A 23594-nucleotide genomic window follows, 5' to 3' on the forward strand; every position below is an offset into this window, starting at 1 on the left:
CATATTCAATGTTTTTATAAAATAAAGCACTGAAAAAAATCAGCTCTAATTTTTTCAACTCATCATAAAATGAAGAAAATTCCACATGTAATCTACTAACTCTCATTCCCCAGTATCATTCCTTTTTATTTTAAATGGAAACAATCTATTGGACTTTTGGAATTCTCTGTATCTTTGTCACAACTCACAAGCAGTAAAAATTTAATTGAGATTTCAACCAAGAGTAGACCAGTGTGCAGGTTTATCCACACCATTTTGTGGAAAATCAAGCACACTGCATCCTATTGGATGAAATGGATGAAAATCTAAAACCTCTTTAACAAATGTAAGCTAAGAGACCTTCAGAGAGTTCGGCTGCGGTGCAAGCAGAAAGCACAAAGTTGCTGCAAACCAACCCATTCTGATCCCTTTTGTAAGCTTATGTTTTCCCAGGAACATTTATATTTGACCTGTACTCCATTCCAACCCCAAATTCTTTAGATGGAGAAACACAAAGTAGATTACCTGAAGTATTATAAAATGTGATCCTGGATGGAGATCATCAGTTTTAAAACAAAGCTAAACACTAATGATGTCTGATGGAGCCAGTCACCTTGACTAAGCATCAAAGTTTAGTTCAAGCAAAAGTTTCCAGTTACCTGCACTACTCAGAAGCAACTTACAAAAAAAATTAAAGACTGGAAAATCAAATTGATAACACAATTCCAGGGGAAAGCTGTTTCTGGTGGTGGTAAATTACATCACTTGGACCAGATTTCCCAGTGAGAACAACTGGAAAAGAACATATAAAAATCATTCCTTTGAAGGCACAGGAAAGCTAACATCATAGTGATAAATTACCGGGTCAATATCCAGGGGACAATGAAGGCCCAAGAAAGACGAGCCCTGAGTTTAAGGCTGCCTTTTCCTCTGCGGTCGTTAGCTATGTGGCCTGCAACACTGAGCCTTCACTTATTCACCATCTCACACTATGACTTGCACTTATTTATATATTTCCACAAAAGGGGAAGTATGGGCCATGAAAGTACATTGGTTTAGAAGTCAGAAGACCTACACTGTGGCTTTATGTCTCTGGGAAAATTTAAGCTTTAAACATAAGCTTAATGTCTCTGGGAAAATTATTTTAGTTCTCTGTATCTCAGTTCCCTCATCAGTAAAAAACCAGGACAATATTTCCCTTGCCAGGTGCTTACTAAGATTTAATGAGACATATTTAGCAAATGCAGGTAGTTAATCCCATACCAATATTCTTACTTGTGAGAGTTCTCCCTAAAGTTTATCTTTTCTTTGCGGGTTCACTTGAATAACAGCAGCAGAAATAGCAGCAACAGCAACAGAAGTAAAAACTATTTTGGGGCTGGGCGCAGTGGCTCACACCTGTAATCCCAGCACCTTGGGAGGCCGAGGCAGGTGGATCACAAGGTCAGAAGTTCGAGACCAGCCTGGCCAAGATGGTGAAATCACTTTTTGTATTTTGTAAAAATATAAAAATTAGTTGGACGCGGTGGCAGGCACCTGTAATCCCAGCTATTCGGGAGGCTGAGGCAGGAGAATCACTTGAATCCAGGAGGCGGAGGTTGCAGTGAGCTGAGATCGCGTCACTGCACTCTAGCCTGGGCAACAGAGCAAGACTCCATCAAAAAAAAAAAAAAAACTATTTTAGACCTCTTATGTGCTGAGAATCTTACAAATATTATTTCAATTAATTCTCTCAACGACCCTATGAAAGGGTATTATAACTTCCAACTGAGGATTTAGATTTAAGGTACTTCACTGAAAATGTCATAATTATTAAAAGTGGGAGTTGTAATATAATCCAGGACTATATAGCTGTAAATACCACACTTGACCACTGTGGCCCAGAGCCCTTATTTCCCATTTCGTTATGTTTATCTTTCAATCTGTTATCATTAGGTCTGCTTAGGCTCCTTTTACTTTACTGGGCTCCAGAAATGACTTCTTCCCCTAGAAGATTCATGGTCATAATTAACATATGCACAGACCCAAAATTTAAATCAGCTTCTTTATCCAAATGAATAATCTGCATACAATTAAATGAGATTTTACTGCATTAAAAAAAAAAAAAAAAAAGCACAATGCTCTGTGCCAGTTTGGTTAGGTCAAACTTTTACAAGAGTCCACCAAAGCTTTAAGCGCCTTCAGAGACTACTGTAACTGACATATGGTTATAGCCTTTGGACACCATGGCTCCTGAAAATGTAACAATGGTCAGACATGATTCTAAGGAGTCTGAAGTACAAACACTCATTGCAGGCACTCATCATTGAGAATACTTGGAGCAGTCACTCCTATTATCAAGACATACAACACAATGGGTCACATAAGACTCCTCAAGTGCCCACATATTTGACAGAGTCTGGGAAAACTTTTATTGCCACCTAGGACAAGAGAAGAACCATATGAGTAAGCTAAAGGTATCAACTCCTCTCCTGACAATGATGTGTTCTTAACAATCTCAAAGAACAAGGAATAACTGAACTCAGGGAAAAAAGTGTCTAAAAATACATGAAACCACAGATTTAAGTGAAAAGCAGTACAGGTTTCTTTTCTTTCTTTTTTTCTCTCCTCCCTTTAATTACTTTGAATTTTTCAGGACCACCCAGAAACTTCACTATTTTAAGACATGGTTATTTATTTCTCTCTTGATCAGGACCGCCAATGGATATGAAACAGCTCCAGAAGGTCCACATGCTAGATTTCTATTTCTATTTTCTTCCAATAGAAATCAAGTCTGGAGGAAAAAAATATTTAGAATTGCATCTGGAATGACAGAGCTGCACATCATTCAATGTTAGTGTCATTTTTCACAGTTATCAAGCTAAGATAACAGCAGGGGAGCAGCACAAATCTCAAAACTGTAGAGTAATGGTGATGAAGTAGTATGTTTATCCACACATTCATCCTAATTTTAAATATCGTTGTCTATAAATAGTTTAAATTTGAGTCTATACAGTCATTTATTTTAAAAGTATTTATTTAGAGCCAACTAGTACAAGACACACTAAATACTGTGGGGTTTTTTTTTCCAAAAAGGTGAATCAGATATGGATCCTACTTTAAAGTAGCTTACACTCAAGTGATAATAGAAGAATATATACAAAAATATAATGATATAGAAAATGGAATGTACTTAGAGAAGTAAAGTGCTTTAGCGATTATTTGTTTTAGCTCTCATGCCCTAGCCCCCATCCTAGAACAATATGAAGAATTATTTGTCAAATAAAAGTTATTCAGACAGAAAGGTCTATACAATAATGTAAATATAAATAATATAAAACTTTCCCAACAGTTTTGTACAAAAATTAATTATATAGCTTGAGTTCATTTTAGTGTTATATGAAGCAAGCCACAAGTTGATTAAATTTGCCAGCATTTTCTGGTATAGGCTTGAGCACAGACACATATAACTATAAAATATAAATCTACATTTATCCTTGTGAAATAGATTGGAGAAGAGTAAAAATTCACTTTGATCACTTGGTCCAAAGTTACTCCATTGAGTCAGACTGTTCATTTTTGTGAGGCCCCTTAATTTGGGTTCAAATCTTGCCTCTGTTATTTTCTAGATGTGTGGCCTTGGACTTATTTCCTCATCTATAAATTGGAACAAAGATAAAAGCACAAGTAGTTGACTTGAGAGCGGAGCCAAGAAGCGCCAATGGGGAGTGGCGAAGTGTGATGAACAGTGGAGAAAAAGCAATAAAGGGTATGCTGTTGAGCGGCAACTGGTGCTCACTCCTGCCAGAGAACTCTGGGGGATGGTGTATAACATAACTCTCACAGTTACCCGCATAAAGGATGAGGGAACCTGGGTATTAATCTACTAAGTCTATCAGTCATTGGCTGAGCATGGTGGCTATGTAGCTTCTGCCAAACAGGGATAGTCCTCAGGCAAAAACTGCAGGTGTTGAGCAGGTGGAAGCATTCAGGAATGGTGAGAGGTTAAGAGATAGGTATGGGACATGCACAGCATGTGCTACCACTGCCTACTTCAAAGGGGCATAGTGAGGATTAAATGAAATAACAGATGAAAAGTCCTTGATCAATGCCTAGCCCATAATAATGCTCAATAAAGGTTAATTTTCTTACATTCCTTGGCATATCTTATTTGGGTGTGTGTTTAACTCTTCTCCCATTTTCTTTACAAAATAGAGAAATTTAGTTAGTGAAATTCACTGGACTTAGTTCTAAGACTGCTAACCAATGTTTATGACCTCGAATTCAGACCCAATAGGTTAGAAAGGAACTAACAACTGCTGTTAAACAATACAAGTTAGATTTTTATTTCTCAGGCAGCTGGGGAGTTTCACCATTCCAAATGCAAGAAATGAAACATATTCCTGTTAACACTGTTAGTGACTTCACCCACAAATTCTTATTCATTGCTGTGGGTGAGAAGATCTGTGTTCACTCAGTTCTCACAAACTACTTATCAGTGAGATCTTAACCTAAATTTCCTATGTTATGCAATAGACCACATTTAAAATGATACCAATAGATACTCAATCTTCATTACTTCTCACTGTTTATACATGGCTTTCTCTTCAAAAAGCAACAACTGGTAAGACTTTCCCTATTTACTGTATATGAAATGTGCTTCTAGTCAAAAACACCTATTCCAAGATGGGAAGTCATGGACTTGCCTTTTTCTATGACTTCCTATGCCCAATTCAAACCACTCATAAATTCCCTCTTAATAAAAAAGACTACAATGATCATTTCTTTACTCTGTGCTTACAAACATGTTCCATCAATTTTTTTTTCTTTTTTTTTTTTTTTTTTGAGATGAAGTCTTGCTGTGTCACCCAGGCTGGAGTGCAGTGGCACGATTTTGGTTCACTGCAACCTCTGACCCCCGGGTTCAAGTGATTCTCCTGCCTCAGCCTCCCCATTAGCTGGGATTATAGGCGCCTGTCACTGCACCCAGCTAATTTTTGTATTTTTAGTAAAGACGGGGTTTCACCATCTTGGCCAGGCTGCTCTTGAACTCCTGACCTCATGATCCACCTGCCTTGGCCTCCCAAAGTGCTGGGATTACCAGTGTGAGCCACCGTGCCTGGCCTATGTTCCATCAATTCTAGGACATTTCTCCCCCACATCCCAGAAGTAGGATTGTGTCTTATACTCAGTGGTATATAACAACTTCTGGCTTTCAGGTTCTGGTCATGCTATAGTTTTCATTGCCTGAGTATGTACAGCCTTTATCTTAGCAGTCCATATCATGTCATGTCCACTGACTTGTGTGCAATGTGAATACTCCTCATTGAATTAATTACCATTTAAATTATCTTTTAAAACTACACCATGACTTATGATTGAGTAAAAAAGTTACTGTGTGCACAGAAAGGTATGGAAATAGTGTAGTTAGAAGTATAAAGTTAAACTGAGTGAGGCAAACATTCATGACTGAAGAATGACAGCAATTTCATATTTTCTCACAAAGCAAAAGCTAAGCTGTAAGCTTTCCAGGATGTGAGACAAGAAAATACACCCAGATAGAATAAACTGTGTTATGTTTTGTTATGGAAAGACACGCAGAGAGATCACTATCCTATGTCAAAGTCAAGCAATACAACTAAGGTCAGGAAAAAAAACTGGCAAATCCCTGAAACAGATGTGGTTTAATTAATTAATGTATCATGTAGAACTATTGTTAGAGCATTAAACATCAATTTGCCTAAAATTTCTTGCTGACTTTGGACAGAGGCCGCTTAACTTCAGGCAACATACAGTTCAACTGAGGAGGAAAAATGAAGTTTTGAGTTTAGTCAAAAAGGAAAGTTTTTGAAAGGATGTAAGAGGCTCAGAAAAAAGAAATCATGAAGGCAACAGTGGCACACTCAAGAAATGCTGCACGAACAACGCTCTTTGTAGTATACAGGACAATGCTACATGGAAAAACACAGCAATGAGCTGTAGTTTAAGGACCTGTCATGATTTAGGGGAATCAAACTTGGAATGTGAAGAAGTTTCAGGGATACCTTACTCAATTTATGTTGCTTGTATCTTTCTTCTTATTCAGGCACAAGAGTAACGTATGATAAAATTTATGTCTAAATACGTCTAAGAGAGCTCTTTCAATAATAAAAAAATTTAAGTGATAAAACTATTATGTCATAGTTTAATTTGCAGTGTTTTTTTTTCCCCTGATTCATTCACAAAGCAATGCCATAACTTAGAGTAGATGGCATCTTATTGCTGAAATACAGTGGCAATAATAACTACCAATCTTGGATGCCTGTCACATGCCAGGCACCATTATTTGGCACTTCATGTACATTACCTCAATTAGTCCTTACAAAGCCTTAAGATGTATATATAGAGTGTCCTCGTGAAACCTGCACACCTTTGAAAAGTCAGTGCCAAATGAGGTCATGCACCTAATGCAGTTTTTACAGCATTTAGCACCACTGTATTATTATTGTTGTTATTATTATTGTCTTCCAAAGGATATCAATAATTAAGCACCAAAACCCTGAATCTGAAATGATAGTGAAGATGCCCCAGGGAAATTCAATGTGTAGTTTAACTCATTGAGAACAAACCATTTTTAGTTACTTTGTGTAAGCAATATAATTGGGATATATATTTGCATATCTTATTGAAGGAGAAAAAATTTATTATATATTTTTCTCACTCGATGTTTATTATGTTATAGTAAATCATTTACAGTACCCAAAGCTAACGAAGGCTGGATTCCATTGTTTAACTTTTTTAAAATACAGGAAATTCCCTCTGTAACAGCTCCCATCCTAACCCTGTGAAAGGGGTGAGCCTGTGGTTCTGAGCTCCTCAGAAACGGCCATTTCCTCACTCTGTATAGACGGTGTTTTCCATCAAACTCCAGTTACCCCTTGATGAGAAAGGTACTAAAGAACCACATTCATTAACTTTCTTAATATCATGTTCCCCTTCTGTACCATTTGTTTGCCGGTTCAGTAAGAATATAAAAAGAAAGCAACCTGAAATCAAATCCGAATGGCCACTCTCACCTCTCCAAAGCAGAACCAGTCCTTGGGGAATAGTCTAGTTCACCACTGTACAGATAAGGAAACCAATACTCCGTGAGTTCCACCACTTTCTAAGGACACAAAGCTAGTTAAGTATTTGTTCCAAAAGGGATTTGAACCCACATTCTGACCTAATTCTGTTCAACTGATATGCCACAGTTCATATTTTTCAACTATTAGCTTTTAGGTTGCTTTCAGTGCTTCATAATTCTAAATGTAAACATTATGGTACCAAATGGATTTTAGTTTACTGCTTTTAGCGCATTAAGTTAGATGACTGATGCCAAGTATAAGATTTGTTTTATGACTGACATTTTCTTAGAGGACTCTCAGGAAAGACCATATCAGAAATAAGTGGGTATGTCTATTTCACCATATGTCTGTCAGCACTATATAGTAACAAATTTGGCTAACTCAATATAGGTGAAGGGTACCTAACAGTTGCTTTCACTTGTATATATTCATCAGTGCTAAGATTGGAAATGTTTGTGTATACTGACTTGAATTATGAGGATATGCGAATGAACATATATATGAATATTTATTTGTGGTGGTTTGACTATAATCTATCTATATCTTTTAATATCTGTACAGAAGAGACCAGGTTTTGCTCTTATAAAACCCAAAAATATTTGAAGTATCTTAGAAAAAGGGGAGGGGTGTGGAAACAGAGGTAGTACACTTCCTTTTCAAAAACTGATTAAAAACTACACAGTTGTTAGACAAGCATCTGTAATTATGTGAGACATTATGAAAATAAATGGAGTATCAAGCAATACTTGTATACAACTATATGTTTAATTGCTTTAATTCTGTAGGGATGTAGAAGAATATTTCCTTATATTTATTAGAATATAGGACAAGTACAAGTACGGAAAATAATTTTAGAGTATTTAATGACAAATAAATTGTATCACACCCTCCAAGTGAAATTCACAAGAGAATGGGAAGCCAGAATAAAGAGGGAGGAAATGAACATTGATTTACTTCTTAAAGAGAATATATGGAAGGGTAGAGAGAGGACACGATTTTAAGTGAAGAAAAAAATCCCTCTTCACTCTGGCTTGATGGAGGAAGCTGTGTACCTATGGTTCACCTTTCCCAGAATGAAGGGGGTAGCCGGGGAGTCACACAAAATGAGCTTTAGAAATCAGATATGGTAGAGCCAAGTGACTGAAGGTCCTCAATGCCTGGCACTGGAGTTCAATCTGAACAGGGGCCAAAAGAGCCATGTCAAGTGTGTACACAGCTGTGTGATGGGAGAGCACCGGGCTGTGAGTCCAGCAAAGATGTGGGGGGCACACCAATGCAGAGACACGGGCAAAAAGGCTACTTTGGATGCCAACACAGAAGGTTTTCAGGTGCAAAAACAGGGCCTGAGCCAAGGGGCTTTTCCAGAAAGATTTCCAAATGAACAACAGCGGGCCAGGGAGATGAACTGAACACAGAGATGCAGGGAGACACAGAGCCACATGTTGTGGTCCACAGCACAGAGGGCGTGCTGCTTTTAAAGGAAGGAAGGCCAGCAATTTCCATGTATATGTTTCTAAAACAATGTACTGTCACAGAAATGTTAAAATAATCTCTTTGTAATTAGCAAAGAGATTAGGGAAACTAGATCAAACTAGGTCAGGGAAAGGTATTTTAAGAAAACCGAATTAATATAAACACACCTCTAGCCAGGAATAAAATTGGTAAGCATTATGAAGTTGATGATGATCACTATTTTCCTCACTGTGATTGTTTGAATTTAATTATTACACTATTCACATTTAAATCCTACTTTATTTCACGGAGGATTTGAAAAGGCATACAGAGAAAGTGACACTTCAATTAATGCTTTATTTGGTTATTTAGTCTCCTTATTTTAAAATGCATAAATAGCAAATGTGTCCATTAAAGCACCCTTCAATATTTGATGTAAAGAAAGTTTTTTAAATTACACATCAAAACTTGTGCATTGTATTCTACTTGACTTCTATCCTATACTATATTCTACAGTACTTCAACTATTTCACTTTTTCAAAACAGCAAGAAAACCATCAAAAAGGCTCTAAGATATACTCAACTGTAGTGAGACAGAATATTATACAATTAAGTAATATCAGTTGCATCTCACTAGCAGCAACACAGGGTACGTGGTCATTATAACATGAAACTAGTTCTTTCATGTTTATCTTGCTGGCTAAGATCATGGGAATTACCAAAATATTTACTTTCTGCACTATGTTCCCATAGACAGTTATAATTGGGATGATACTTTAACAGTCACAAAGGCAGACTTAATACTGACACCAGACTTCCTCCTTTTGTTTGCCTTTTAAGAAGAGGTCATTAATAATGGCAATGATTAGCCATTGCAGTCATCACTCAACCCAGACAGCAAGCACAATGGCCCTTACATCAAATCTGACCTATGACGTAAAAGTCTCTCAACTTTGTAAGCGAGCTTTGATAATTCCCTCCACACAATAGCATTTCCTATTATAAACATCTGTTTTCTCACATGAACCACGTTGAACATGTTAAAAATAAGTTTCTCTTTCCATATCAGTTTGTAAAAGGGATAATCAATCAAGAAATAAGGCTGAAGGCCCAAGTCTCCTTCCCCCACTGATGTAAATTTCCATCCTAACTTTCCCAGGGGATTTTTAAGTTCAGTACTAGGGAAGGTAACTATTAAACCCTTAAGAACACAGTAAAGCTTTCCTTCTTCAAATTATAGATAATATCTACTAAAGACATTGAATGTACTTTAAAAGAAAAGAAATAGTCAGGCATAATGCTAAACAATGTGCTAACCAATTCCTTCCAACTCTAGGATTCTACGCAATCAGGTCCCCAAATCAGTGAACTATTGCTCTTTTCATTAGAGATTCCTCTGGAGTCAGGTGAGCATAAATGAATATTAGAACAGACGTCTGATACAGGCAGTTTGGAAATATCAATACTGCTCCTCCTTGTTCTCTTGCCATAAGCTGAATGAAGAATCTTAGTCATTTAAGCTGTTTACTAAGATAATGAGAAGCAGATTTGTACAGAGATCAGGAAGGGCAAAGAGGATTCATCTACATACCAACTCCAAGTGACAGTGACCACTTAGAATGTTGTATTCAAAAGGATTCTGAGACCATGTGCAGGCTCAACAGAAAAAAATTCAACATGGTTACAATGTTTACCAAGGCCACATGGGGAATAGTAACAGCAGCACTTGTGCCAGCTTCTTGCCTCTCTTATATGCATACATCTCCCCAAAGAAGTTTCTTCTTCCTAAAAGTGTCTGGTTATTGCAAATCTGAACAGGCTGAACCTAGGATATCACAAATAAGTACTGCAAATGCAAACACCATGGTATAACTTAATGTCAGTATCTTACCCTACTTTCATTAGTGTGTCAAAATGTGCTGAGGTGGTTAACTCAACTGATAAGATGTTTTTTCTCTTGATGACTGACAATGCTATGCAACAGAACTTTCTGCAATAACGGAAATGTCCTATATCTGGGCTATCCAGTGTGGTAGCCACTCATTCACATGTGGCTATTGTGTAGCTGAAATATAGCCAGTGTGTTCTTAATTTTATTTCTTTGTATTTAAATTTCACGTGGCAAGGGGCTATCATATTAGGCAGCACAGGACTAGAATGTTTGCTTGCAATGTTAAAGTAAATCCACAGAGGATTGGCTCTAAGTCTGTTTTGCTTCCTGAGGTATGCTATGTGCCTAGAACACTGCCTAAAACGTAGTATGTGCTAAGATATTCACTGAATGAATAAATGAGTAAAGAGATTTGTCCTATCAGGTCATCCTGAAGTATGGATGGTTTTGCATCTTTAGGCTTCTGTGCAGCATTATTAGAGGGAGATGTGTGTAATATCACAATTAAACACTCTCTCAGACTCAAACCAGTAGCACAGCCCTCACTGGGCTTAGTAGATAAAGTATTTTCCATAGAACTTCAAGCAAACAGAGGGTCAATCGAGACACATTTAAATTTTGCATTGAGAATTCAAATACCCTGAAATATCCCCAGCTCCTAATCTGAAAGATATGAAAACAATTTATTTTAAAATTGGCCAGTCTGATACTCTGCTGGAACATTATTTTGGATGGCACTTCTTTACCATCACAGGAAGATGGTAGGGACAATAGTAGGTTATCAAACGAAACCGAGGGTAAGAGCTTTTTTAGGAGACACCAAATAGAACATTTAATGTTCTTCTATAATGAAAAGGGGTATCCCTACAAAAAGACATCTGGCACATATAACTTTGAGCACCTTTAAAAATTTACTTATAACAGTCTGCAATACCAGCATTTATTTGCCCCAAAATAGTATTGAGGAGTGACAAAAATGGAAAGGCATTATTAAAGAGACAGATCACAGACAACGATTAATTCTGCTCCAAATGAAGCGGCATTTTAAACAAAATACTGTCAATATAGAGTGGAGAACGTTACTTTTCATTAGCAATAGCACATTCTAAATATTTTTGCATTGTGAACCTGATGTCATTAGAGAGAAAATACCCAGAGTTGGCTATTGCATTTGGCTGCCTTTTAACACATGCCATCAAAATAACAACAAATCATTACACAGTGCTGTCTGAAACATAAACAAAACATCATCTGAGCACTTTCTTTCACCTCTCAATACTTGTGGGGACATGTGACCTTGAGCTGAGAGGCTCTTCTGAAAATGTTGTCCACATGTCTAAAGTTTTCCCCCTCACATGTGTACTCTGCCATCCACCCTCAACCAAACCATCTAAATTACATTCAGATTTTTGTGGTATCATAATAACTTCAATATGGGATATATTTTCAACATTCTGGTAAGAGAGTCCTTTCTTCCCTGCCTCACCCTTCTTCCAAGTTATTTCAGGTTTGCATATTTCATTTTCACATCTCAGTGGGATACCCATCATATAACATTTATTTGTGAGGTCTAAAGGCATAATGTGGGGGATTGTGAACTAGCATGTCAAAACCACATACTGCATGCGTATGTCTTAAAGAATGAAAAAGGATTCCTTTTTTCTCAAGATGTATAAGCTGTCTCAACAGTATAAGTCCAAAGCGAATACCACAACCTAATTAAAGATGAAGAGCATAACAAGCAGTATTAAAATGTCTTTTTTGATTCATTCTTCTCCAAGTTATGTTTTTATCAAATGTCTTGTCTCATTAATGACTCCAAAGACATAATGAGTATACATACCTTCTAATCTCACCAAATTCAGAAGAGAGTTGAAAGAATTTTCTTCTACATGTTTTGGGGGCTATGACAGTGGAGAATGTACAGGCAGGGTAGAAAGGGACTTTCAGAAGAGACTAAGTCCATTCACCTGCCTACAGGGATAAGCATGCTTATATATTCCCAGATGAATAAGACTTTTTAAAGATCTCTCAAGTAAGAAATACCACAATCTCTTCTGGGTACCAATTCCTACATTTAGAACATTTATTTCTAGGAAGGTCTTCCTTTGAGTTTAACCATGCTTCAGGGCCAGCTTCATGAGCATTCAAGCTCTGCAGTCACAAAGGGGCTCATGCTCAGAGGGACCACCTACCAGCCCTGCCTGGCTTAATGTTTTGTTGTCACCATCTTGAAATTTTTAATAATTTTACCTCTGAACTTGTGTTTCCTAAATGAACTATGATGGAGCAATGAAGCACATGTATGAAAAGGGAAGATATATGCAGTATGCATGCCCCCTTTCTCCTTTCTGCCTCATTCACATGTAGCCCCATGAGCTCTGAATTCCTGTGGCCCCGTGATGAATAGGGGTTCAGGGAGACTCAAAGCAATTCAAAGGACGGCATGTTATGTCTAGACTGATTAAGTGGGGACACTGGTAGCCCTGAGAGGCTTTCCATGAGAACCAGATACATTTTGAATAAAGAAGAAAGGCAACAGAGTTCAAAGCAACAGGAATGACTGAAGAAGCCCATTGTATCTTTTCTTACTCCTGTTACTTCCCCTCTATTACCGAGTCACTTACAGTTAAAATGATAACATAGAAGGAAAGAAAAAGAATGATACATAGTTCCTTTCCCTTTCAGTTCTTCCTTTCTCATCAGTAAGCTGAAGGTAGAGAGCACAGGAAGATAGGCACACATCAACAAATGAAATAAAAAGTTAAGTCTGGTGATTCCACAGTTCTATAAGAACAAAACACATGTGTAAGTACAAGCTACAAAATATAAATTGTGTAATTTTGTTGATTCTGCATATGAGTCTAATGCTGTCATATTTGTATTTCAAAGAGGCACTGCACATTACAAAGACCAATGGTAAAATTCACACTAACAATTTAAATTTTTAATTTTTCTTACTTAGAACATAAAATAGCAAATAAAAAACGCCATGACAAGTCAGGAGAGACACCACAGAAAGAAAAATGCTTTGCTTTTAGTACCTGTTTTAACAGCACTTTAGCACCTTTTCCCCTAATTTTTGAACAAGGAGGTCTGTGTTTTCATTATGCACTAAGCCCCGCAAATTACGTAGCTGGCCCTGACTCGCTTCCTCATGCTCCAGATTACATCCACTGCATCTATTCTTCGAGGTCACCATTTGTTAGTTTTCACCCTTTCCTTCGTTCATCTACACCACAAATATTGACTGCTCTGTGCTCAGGCACTGTGCCAGGTACTGAGGACACAAAAAGGAGTAAGATATTATCATTCCCCTTAAGTGTAGTTGTGAAGATGGACAAATAACCATGGAAAGTTAATAAGACTGGGCCAGGTGTGATGGTTCATGCCTTGTAATCCCAGCACTTTGGGAGACCGAGGCAGGTGGATCACTTGAGGTCAGGAGTTCAAGAACAGCCTGGCCAACATGGTAAAACTCTGTCTCTACAAAAAATACAAAAAAATTAGTTGGGCATGGTGGCATGTGCCTGTAATCCCAGCTACTCGGGAGGCTGAGGCAGGAGAATCGCTTGAACCCAGGAGGCGGAAGTTGCAGTGAGCTGAGATCGCACCATTACACTCCAATGTGGGCAACAGAGCAAGACTCTGTCTAAACACACACACACACACACACACACACACACACACACACACACAAAACTGATCTTGCATGACTTTAGTGAGGACAATAAATAATAAACATAAAATGTACAAATCACTTCTAGTAATGATTGCTAACCTTTAGCACTCTATTTAATTATCTCATTTACTTCCTATTACAACTTATTGGGTAGGTCCTATTATTGTTTCCATCTTACAGCTACAGAAGAGAGATTTAGAACAGTTAAGAAATTGAACCACAGTGATTTTGTCACTAAGTGATGGAACCAATAAATGAAGTCACTCAAACCTGTTTGACTACGAAATCTGAGTTCATAAGTGACAGCTATTATTCTTATTAATATAATCCTAACCATTATTTATTTTCTAGTATTACAGTTGTGTCTCCATTTCTAGTTTCTCAAAGGTCAATTTTAGTTGCAATTTTGTCAATCAACTTATATCATTCACCACTAAACAAAAATGTGTATTCTTTTTTTTTTTTTTTTTTTGAGGTAGAGTCTAGATCGGTCCCCAGTCTGGAGTGCAGTGGCGCGATATCAGCTCACTGCAACCTCCGCCTCCCAGGTTCAAGCGATTCTCCTGCCTCAGTCTCCCGAGTAGCTGGGATTACAGGCATGCGCCACCACGTCCAGCTAATTTTGTATTTTCAGTAGAGATGAGGTTTCCCCATGTTGGTCAGGCTGGTCTCAAACTCCTGACCTCAGGTGATCCACCCACTTTGGCCTCCCAAAGTGCTGAGATTACAGGTTTGAGCCACCATGCCCAGCCCAAAAATGTATACTCTAACTTTTTCCAATTTACTTATTAACAGTTTGGCTAGCACATAAAATATAGCTGCTTCTTTTTCTTTTTTTAATCTGACAATCATCTGACCTAACTGTAGAAAATTCAATTCAGCTAATAAAACTGTGGTTTTGAAAATTACATTCATGATCTTGTTCACTAAAATATAGGCAGACAGACCTGTGTCCAAATCCTGGCTCTACAGCCAGGGTTTCAGAAAAGTACTTAACTCTTAAAGCCTAAATTTTCCCATAGGTAAAATGGGGATGGAAACAGTACTTTAACTACCTCATTGGCCCATGCTTAAGAGTAAATAATTCTTACAAAACACTTAAAATAACACCTGGGACCTAATAACCACTCAAAAAATTGTTAGTTTTACTATTACTATTTTTAGTTCTCAAATCTAGGTTTTAAAATGGATTTGAAATGATTTCCCCTTGAAATGTTTTCCTCCAATACGAAGAACTAAGTTCAAGGGTCTCGTAATTTCCGAGACATGTATTTTTTTTGGTAAATAAAAGCACACAAAAAGTCCCCCAGAATGGCCCGTGGTGGTCACATATACCTCTACAATTCAAAGGATCTCAGATGTTTTAATTTAAATAATCCTTTCCTGAAAATGCCAAATACTACCCTCATTTTTTCTCTTTTCAATCTAAACTGCCTATTCTAGGATTAAGGGTAAAACAGTTTATAAACTACACATAAAGAACTCTATAAATGTAAGGAACTATTCACATCAGTTTTAGCGAGGCTATCTCCATTCTCTCTAACCTTTGAAGTGACACTTAAATTTAAGAAGGTTGAGCAAATTAAAATGGCCGAAGTGTTTTCTCTGGCGAAAAAGGAAAGGATTAGCTAATCTGAAGGTTACTGCCGTCATCCAGACTGTCAAATGACTGTTTCCCTGGCCTCTAAGTGATTGAAGAACACATAAAAAGTAGACTGGACCACATAAAAATTGACTATATACCTATTCTTAAAATAGCTCTACAGAAAAAGGCCTTTGTTTGACATTTGTACTATGGTTTAAAGACAAGGAAAACAGCATTTTTGTAAAAAATGAAACCCTTATTTGATACCTTAGAAAACCTGATAGCCATGTGATATCTTCCCAAAACTGAAACTTCAATAATGCTGGCTGTTCCCACCATAGGCTTTCAGGTCCTTACCAATTCTTGAGTGTCTTCTTGTAGCGGCAGAAATGCCGCTTCCAGAATCGCAACCTGGTCAGCACTAAGCTTCTGCCACAGCCCGATCAGCAGAATCACCAAATGGGTGGCACTCTTCAGCCTGGTGAATGACTGGAACAGATTGCCTTGGTTTTCCTCCACTGCATCTGCTAGAGCGATTACCTGCAGATATTACAAACCTTGGTTAGGGATAATTTCACAATTCTTGAGCCCTCAACAAATTACGTCTGGCACACTTTTGTTTTTCTTTACCACAACTTGATGAACTTTGTCTTCCACAAACACAAGCTATGTTGAGTAATAAAAGAGTTATCATTCATCTGCTCACTTCCTTCTTTAAAAAAAAAAAAATGCCCACAGTAATTCCAAATCCATATGGCCAGAAGTGGAAAATATCCACGAAATAAGCTTAGCAGGAACAGGGTTCAGTGTCTGCTTTGCCATCTATTGACCTTCTTCAATATATGGTAATATAAGTAACCTCAAATAAAGTTATCACAGTCTTTATTACCAGCCACATAAATTAATCAGTTTAAACATTCTCAGAAGAATAATTGCCTTGTAGTTCAAAATAACTTCATTACACTTTTTTCAGAACATTGTCTTCCTCTAATATTAGTCTTTAGATGCTACATGGTAATGGGATATCTAATATTTCTTTATTATATTTAAAAGGTAGATAATGTTCAAACATTTGACCAGTTGAGTAATGTCATTTTTAACACAAATGTCAGGCACCAGCCCACAGGGACCTGAAAGAAAAAAAAAAAAGTTCAGGGTGTGTTAGCTTTTCAATGCCAAATCTACTTAGGATAAAATTGGCAGGAGTGAGTAGAATTGACTTTTTTTCATCCTTTTGAATAATCCTGTGGAAAAAAGAACTAAAGCAACAATTGGATGAAACATTCAAAACTGCCCATTGGTGTTTTATTTTAGTTTAATGTCTTGGTGAATTCTGTGCTCATTAAAAGTAATGAACTGACTGCCGCAGAGGCTCAAGGCGTCTGACGGTCCCCAGAACAGCATTAGTAAAAGCCAGGGCCATATGAGCTCCTTTCTACAAGCCCCCACCAGCTTGGGAGACCGGAGTTCAGATGAGTCTCAGAAGTCTGGTGCAGATGATCCATTTGGTGATATTTCATGGTTTATTGACACGGGCTCAAAGGGCTTGTTAAAAAATCATCATTCAAACAAGTAGAATGTACAGCTGTGTGGTCTCCCAAATTCCATGTTGGGAGAGGGGCTGTACAGAAAGAGCCCTCAGAGTGTCTCGGAGATACTAGAAAAGAGATGTAGACAGAGCAACTGAAGGTCCTTGCCTGAAATCGCTGGGGTGACCAAGATTCTTTGCCACTTGGCTGAGGGCTTGCAGGAGTTATAAAAGGCAATCACAATTCACATTTAGCTCTACAGGGAGGCATGGGAGTTTAAATGAAGACTACCATAACGTAATGTGCATTACTTGCTATGCGCCTAGTACTGTGCTACTTCCCAATTACATTCAAAAGAAGTACACAATATCTTACAGTCCACAAGGATCTTATACTTTGCTGGAAAGAAAACATACATACACAACCAATTAGTGGGAAGAAACATTACTATAATAATGTCCTAATTGTGCAGAACAGAAAGTAAGTGTGAAAGAAGTCAGCAAAGGGACGGATTACTGTGGGCCAGAGTTAATATCCCTGGGGCCTCTTTTACTCAAACGGAGCTTGGAACTCATCCCTTCTCCATTACTTCAAGAAGTCCCCTTGAAGAGATGGTAAGAGCCCACTTTCCTTAAACCAAAACACCTGGAATCGTGTTCCTCCCCCACCCCCACCTCCAATGGACTCCTGTTAAAGTCTGAGTTTATACTCTTTTTCTTCCTGTGAATGTTACCAATTAAGCCTCATTGTGGGGCCATCACATTATGACGCAGATGCTTATTGTCAAAAAGTCCAAATCATACAAGGATCAAGGTCATAAACACCCACTGAATGCCAGATATGTGCAAGAATTTGCGGGAAGTACTGTAGGGAATTCAATGGTGACAGATCTAATCTCCACCTTCAAAGAGTTTGTAATAGAGAAAGGAAAATAGGTCAAGGAGGCAAATATTGACCACATAAGGAAGACCCTATAGGCTATAAAGGAGAATTCCACTAACATTGTGATTATTATGTGAATAACTATCCCTCCAATTAATTGAACATAGGCCACAGGCCAATCATTCTGCCCTGTGCCATACAGGTATCAGTGTCTTCAATCCTCACATCTCCCCTGCAACTTAGTTGACATTTTCTTTCACAGATGAGAACTCTGAGGCTCAGGAAATATAAGGTATCTGCTCAGGACTGTACGCAGGGTGTGCAAACTGTGCTCGAGCTTTGACGGGCCCGAACTTGTTTAATGCTCTGCTGTCTCTGCCTTGAAATTCTTAGTAATTTTATTTTTGAGCTTGCATTTTGCAAGTAAAATTGATGGGGCAATGGAGCATGCACAGGTGCAGAGGAATCATACTTACATTTAAAACTGCATTAATATAACGATTAATGGTAAAATTCATGCTAATTATTCAAAATTTTAGTTTTTTCTTACTTAGAAAGCTACTAAAAAGAAAATAAGAAAACACCATCAGAAGCTGTGAAAGAGAGAGTACTGAAGAAAACAAAAAGCTTTGTATTTTAGTGGTTGTTTTAGCAGCCCTTTCTTCCTGCCTGTTGAACAAGGGCCCCTCATTTTCATTTTGCACTGGGATCCACAAAATAAGTAGTCAGCCTGACCATCACCTAATAGATGAAAGAACAGGATTCAAACTTCGGAGTCTGTCTCACTCCAAATCTTGTTTGGGACCTTATGCACGTTGTAGGTTCAGAGATGGGCATACTACTACTAGCTGAGTGTAGGGGGCCTTAGGAAGGAAGAGGTAGAGAAAGAAGCAATGGTATGCCAGAACTAGCTCAGTCAGCTCCTCCCACATCAGGAGAAAGAACCTATTGTTCAGTTTTCAGAAATTTTGCAAGCCAGCTGTTACACATGGCCATTACTAACAATTAAATCACATAAACTTAAAACTAAATAAATTATATTTAAAACAAAGGTAATAAATACTCAACATTCATTACTTCCTATTATTATCTGGTCTCTTGAGGTTATTTGGGCCTATTGTATCCATATGTTGGAAACACTTTGCAATGGGCTACAGTTTACATTTCTTCCCAACTCTGCATTCACGGACCTCACATTGGTAGCCCGAAATCAGCCATGGTGGAAGTATTTACTACATGAAAATCCACAAAAGTTACAAAGTCAGTCTTCCTACCCTTCCCCTTCTTCCCCAGAAAGTCTCTTGTTAACTATTTACTAGCACACCAGTGAGAAGAGGTATCTGCAGTTTGTCCTAAGAATAGATGTTGAAGGCTGGGTGCGGTGACTCATGCCTGTAATCCCAGCACTTTGGGAGGCCAAGGTGGGCGGATCACGAGCTCAGGCATTCAAGACCAGCCTGGCCAACATGGTGAAACCCCGTCTCTACTAAAAATACAAAAATTAGCTGGGCATGGTGGCGTGTGCCTGTAATCCCAGCTACTCGGGAGGCTGAGGCAGGAGAATCACTTGAACCAGGGAGTCAGAGGTTGCAGTGAGCCGAGATTGTGCCACTGCACTCCAGCCTGGCGACAGAGTGAGACTCCATCTCAGGAAAAAAAAAAAAAAAAGAATAGATATTGAATAAGGCCAGTTTAGGCACAGTGTTTGATGACATTAAAAAGGTAAGCTGGGCACTGTTGTAGAGAAACCAAATTGTCACAGTGAAAGCATGCACTTAACTCTGTAGGCACTGGGGAGCCACAAAGTATTTTGACTGTGGGTGTTACTTGATGGAGGCTGCACTCTAAGCAGCTATCAGAGCATAACAAAAATTTGGGGCATTTTCTGGACTTAAAGGATGCTTTTACGCACGTTCCTCACTATCAAGGGAAAATCCTCACTAAGTGCAACAACATGTCAGTTCATGGACCCACCCAACTTGCTAAACACAGCTGTGATGGAAGAATGACTTCTCAGTGAGACAGCAGCCCAAGCCACAGGATCTTTCCTGAGCAAGGCCCAAAATATATCAATTGGAGAGAAGCGTCGTCTAAGTCTCAGTCTCATTGGATATATTCCTGTGCCATTGTGGAAAGAGTCTGCTATCCCCAAATGGTCACGGAAACTGGAAAGAAGTGGGATAAACAATTCCTTATGTAAATTACCCCCAAGGAAAATCTTCCTGACCTACTGGCCAGCATGAAATACTAAACAGATCTCCATGTTCTCAATTTAGTTTTACACGTAACAGCCAGGTTTACTGTGTTCCCCATAAGAGCCAAATGAATTTAACAGAATTAACATAGTAAAAAGAGCTGGAAAAACTACACCCATCAGGATTCAGATCTCTGAGACCAAGGCCTAGAAGATCTCGACGCTCACCTGGAACTGAGAAATGAGGCCAACCAGCTGCTAGGACTTAAATTTGAGGGAGAGCAATTTTTCAGGGTGCATCACTGGCTGAGCAAGATGTGTGTTCCCTAGTGTTCAACTGAACTACAGAAAGGGAGGGGTCTAGGAAATAATAAATGCTAACGATCTCAAGCACAATGTGTTGATGGCCTTTGCTTTGCTTTTTCAAATTGAAGGTTTCCAAATAAAATGGAGACCCCAAAGGACATATCTGTCCAACTGCCATATCAGTTGATGCCAAAGTAATGAGGCAGAGGCCCAGGGAGCTGCTTGCAGGAAAACGCTCAACTCATAAAGTGAGTGTGAAATTAATCCCAAATACTTCCAGCTGCCAAGATAGGCTCTAAAATTGGTTACAGGAAAGCAGCAGCAGCAACAGCAGAGTAGACATGAATCATACTGTGTGAACACGGACACGTCCAATTTCTTCACCTAAACTTACCATTGAATCTGCCTCCAAATTTCACGTGTGGCACTACCACTGCCTAAACACTACATTGTTTAGCTGTCATTTCCTGAGGCCTGATTGTGGGCCAGGCACTGTGTGCAGGGCTGTCATACCCAGATTATCATGTGGTCCTCATGACAACCCTCTGATATAGGAACTGCTGACCCCCTCTCCCCCCACTTCCCGATAAGGAAACAGAAGCTTACAGACATTTAAACACACTGCCTGTGGTCATAAATAAGGGAAGAGAAGGGCTAGGATTCTAATCCTGTCTTCTGATTTCCTACTGGGTGCCCTTTCTTCTACACAAATATACCAATGATACATTCAGCCACATAATATAAACTAATGTACAAATTATACATTCAGCCTCATAAAATAATCCAGTGAATTTTCATCTTGATAATTAAGCAAAGATACTAAGGAAGAACACTACTAATATATTACATCCACGATAGGCATATGTGCTTTAGTTATGCTTTCCTATTGCTGCAGCTTTACACATGAGGTCCATGCGAATTGCCTGGTTTCTGCACAAAGTTGCGTGGTACTGCCCAAAGTTACATTATAAAGGAAATTCGTTCATAACTTGTAAGAATGGGAAGCTAACATGCTAAGGTTTTTCCTTAACAAAGAGAATTTTATTATGTTCCATATAGCTCAAAAATATGAAGATTTTAGAAAACAGACATTTTCTATGCCAACTCCTTTAGTGAAGCTACTTTTTTCAAAGGGATGATTCATTTATTTTCTATAAAATCTCACATTACAACGTTTTCAGTGGTCTGAGCAGATTAATGTTTTGTAATAATAATTGTCAACAGTTATTGAGGGCTATCTAGGAGCCAGGGACTGTCCTAACCTCTTTACAGAAATAATCTCATTTAATTCTAAAAAAATACTGTGAGGTATATACTGTCATTGCTCCCATTTTAAAAACAAGACCAGAGAAGTACAGAAAGTGTCAAACAGTAAGCAGTACAGCCAGAATTCATATACAAGCAATCTGACCCAAGAAACATTACTATGAAGCACTGCCTGCATTAACCTTCTGCCTATATATCAGTCTCATCATGTGCAATATGTGAAACTAATTCTACCAAGAGCTCCCCAGTGGGAGGTTTCAGCTTTGTTGATCTTCCAATACCTGATAGATGAATGAGTTAAGAAAATGACATTCTTGTGATATGGACGAATTTATACATCCCCTAGGGAAGAATGCAATAGGCTGTGCTGGAACAGGCAATGTCCTGGGAATCAAGGATACGGAGCTTCTAGTCCTGGCTTTGCTACCAAGCGGTTTTATGTCAGTGTTCATCAATTTACTTCCATTTTCTGGGCTCTAGTTTCATCACCTTTAAAACGTAGGAAACATGATCTCTAACATCCAGCACAGCTATAAGTGTCTGATTCAAAAAATTTTAAATTACTTTTGGATGATGTGTTGTTTTGAATTATCCATGCCACTTCTTCCCCTCTATTTGCACACATAATAGGATTCTTGTTGACTTGGGGGTTTTATCTATAAAAGAGCATTATGAATATTTTTCTTTAGCTAATTCATAGGATTATGAAAATTAAATGAGAGGGGTAAAAAGACGGACAATAACAAGTGCTGGCAAGGATGTGGAGAAATTGGAACCCACGTACATTGCTGGTGGAAATATAATACAGTACAGCTTCTATGCTAAACAGGCTGGCAGCTCCTCAAAAAGTTAAACATAGAGTTACCATATGACCCAGAAATTCCACTTCTAGGTATACGCCCAAGAGAAATGAAAATACATGTCCATTTAAAAACTTGCTCTTGAATAGTTATAGCAGCATTACTTATAATAGCCAAAAAGTAGAAACAACTCAAATGTCCATCAACAGACAAATGGATAAACAAATGTGGCATATTCATATAATGAAATATTGTTCAGCCATAAAAAGAAACCAAGTACTTATACATGCTACAAAATGGATGAATCTCGAAAATGTTATACTAAACGAAAGAAGCCTATGACAAAGGAACACATATTGTATGATTCCATTTACACAAAATACCCAGAATAGGTAAATCTGTAAACACAGAAAGTAGATTAATAGTTGCTTAGGGCTGGGGGTAGGTGGTAAATAGGAGGAATGGGAAGTGACAGCTAATGGGTGTTCGGTATCTTTTAGGAGGTGTTAAAATGTTCTAAAATTAGACTATGGTAATCGTGGCACAACCCTGTGAATAACACTAAAAATCATTGAAGTATATTCTTTAAATGACTGAATTGTAATATATGTAAATAATATCTCAATAAAGCTGTGAAAATAGTAAAAGAATAAAAGATACTTTGCAAGTATAATTCCTGTAAGATAAATAAATAAACACAAAGATATCTTTACTTAGGCAACAATTTTGATAAATTAATGGCCATACCATATTGCAACTAGGGCTTAATTACCTTAAGGATGATGGAATAACCATGTGACTCTGGAGTCAACCACATCTAACTATGACTACTGGTAATGCTACTTATTAGCTGTACAACTTTTGGCTAGTTACCTCACCTCCCTCAAACTTAGTTTTCTCACCTACAAGACAATACTCAGTAAAAGCTAGTGAACATCCGTGC

At 38.1% G+C, this 23594-nt stretch overlaps 1 protein-coding gene across 4 annotated transcripts in view; it reads right to left on the reverse strand.

Annotated features, from left to right (window-relative positions):
- BBS9 (Bardet-Biedl syndrome 9) overlaps nucleotides 1–23594 on the reverse strand; it is a 493002-nt gene that overhangs the window by 84166 nt on the left and 385242 nt on the right. For all 4 annotated transcript variants that reach the window (XM_028845874.2, XM_077996944.1, XM_015133745.3 and 1 more), the window contains one exon: nucleotides 16032–16214. In XM_028845874.2, the coding sequence (XP_028701707.1) occupies nucleotides 16032–16214 (183 nt within the window). The remainder of the gene's footprint in view (nucleotides 1–16031; nucleotides 16215–23594) is intronic.

Source organism: Macaca mulatta, chromosome 3 (assembly GCF_049350105.2).
Source record: "Macaca mulatta isolate MMU2019108-1 chromosome 3, T2T-MMU8v2.0, whole genome shotgun sequence".
NCBI classification, from domain to species: domain Eukaryota; kingdom Metazoa; phylum Chordata; class Mammalia; order Primates; family Cercopithecidae; genus Macaca; species Macaca mulatta.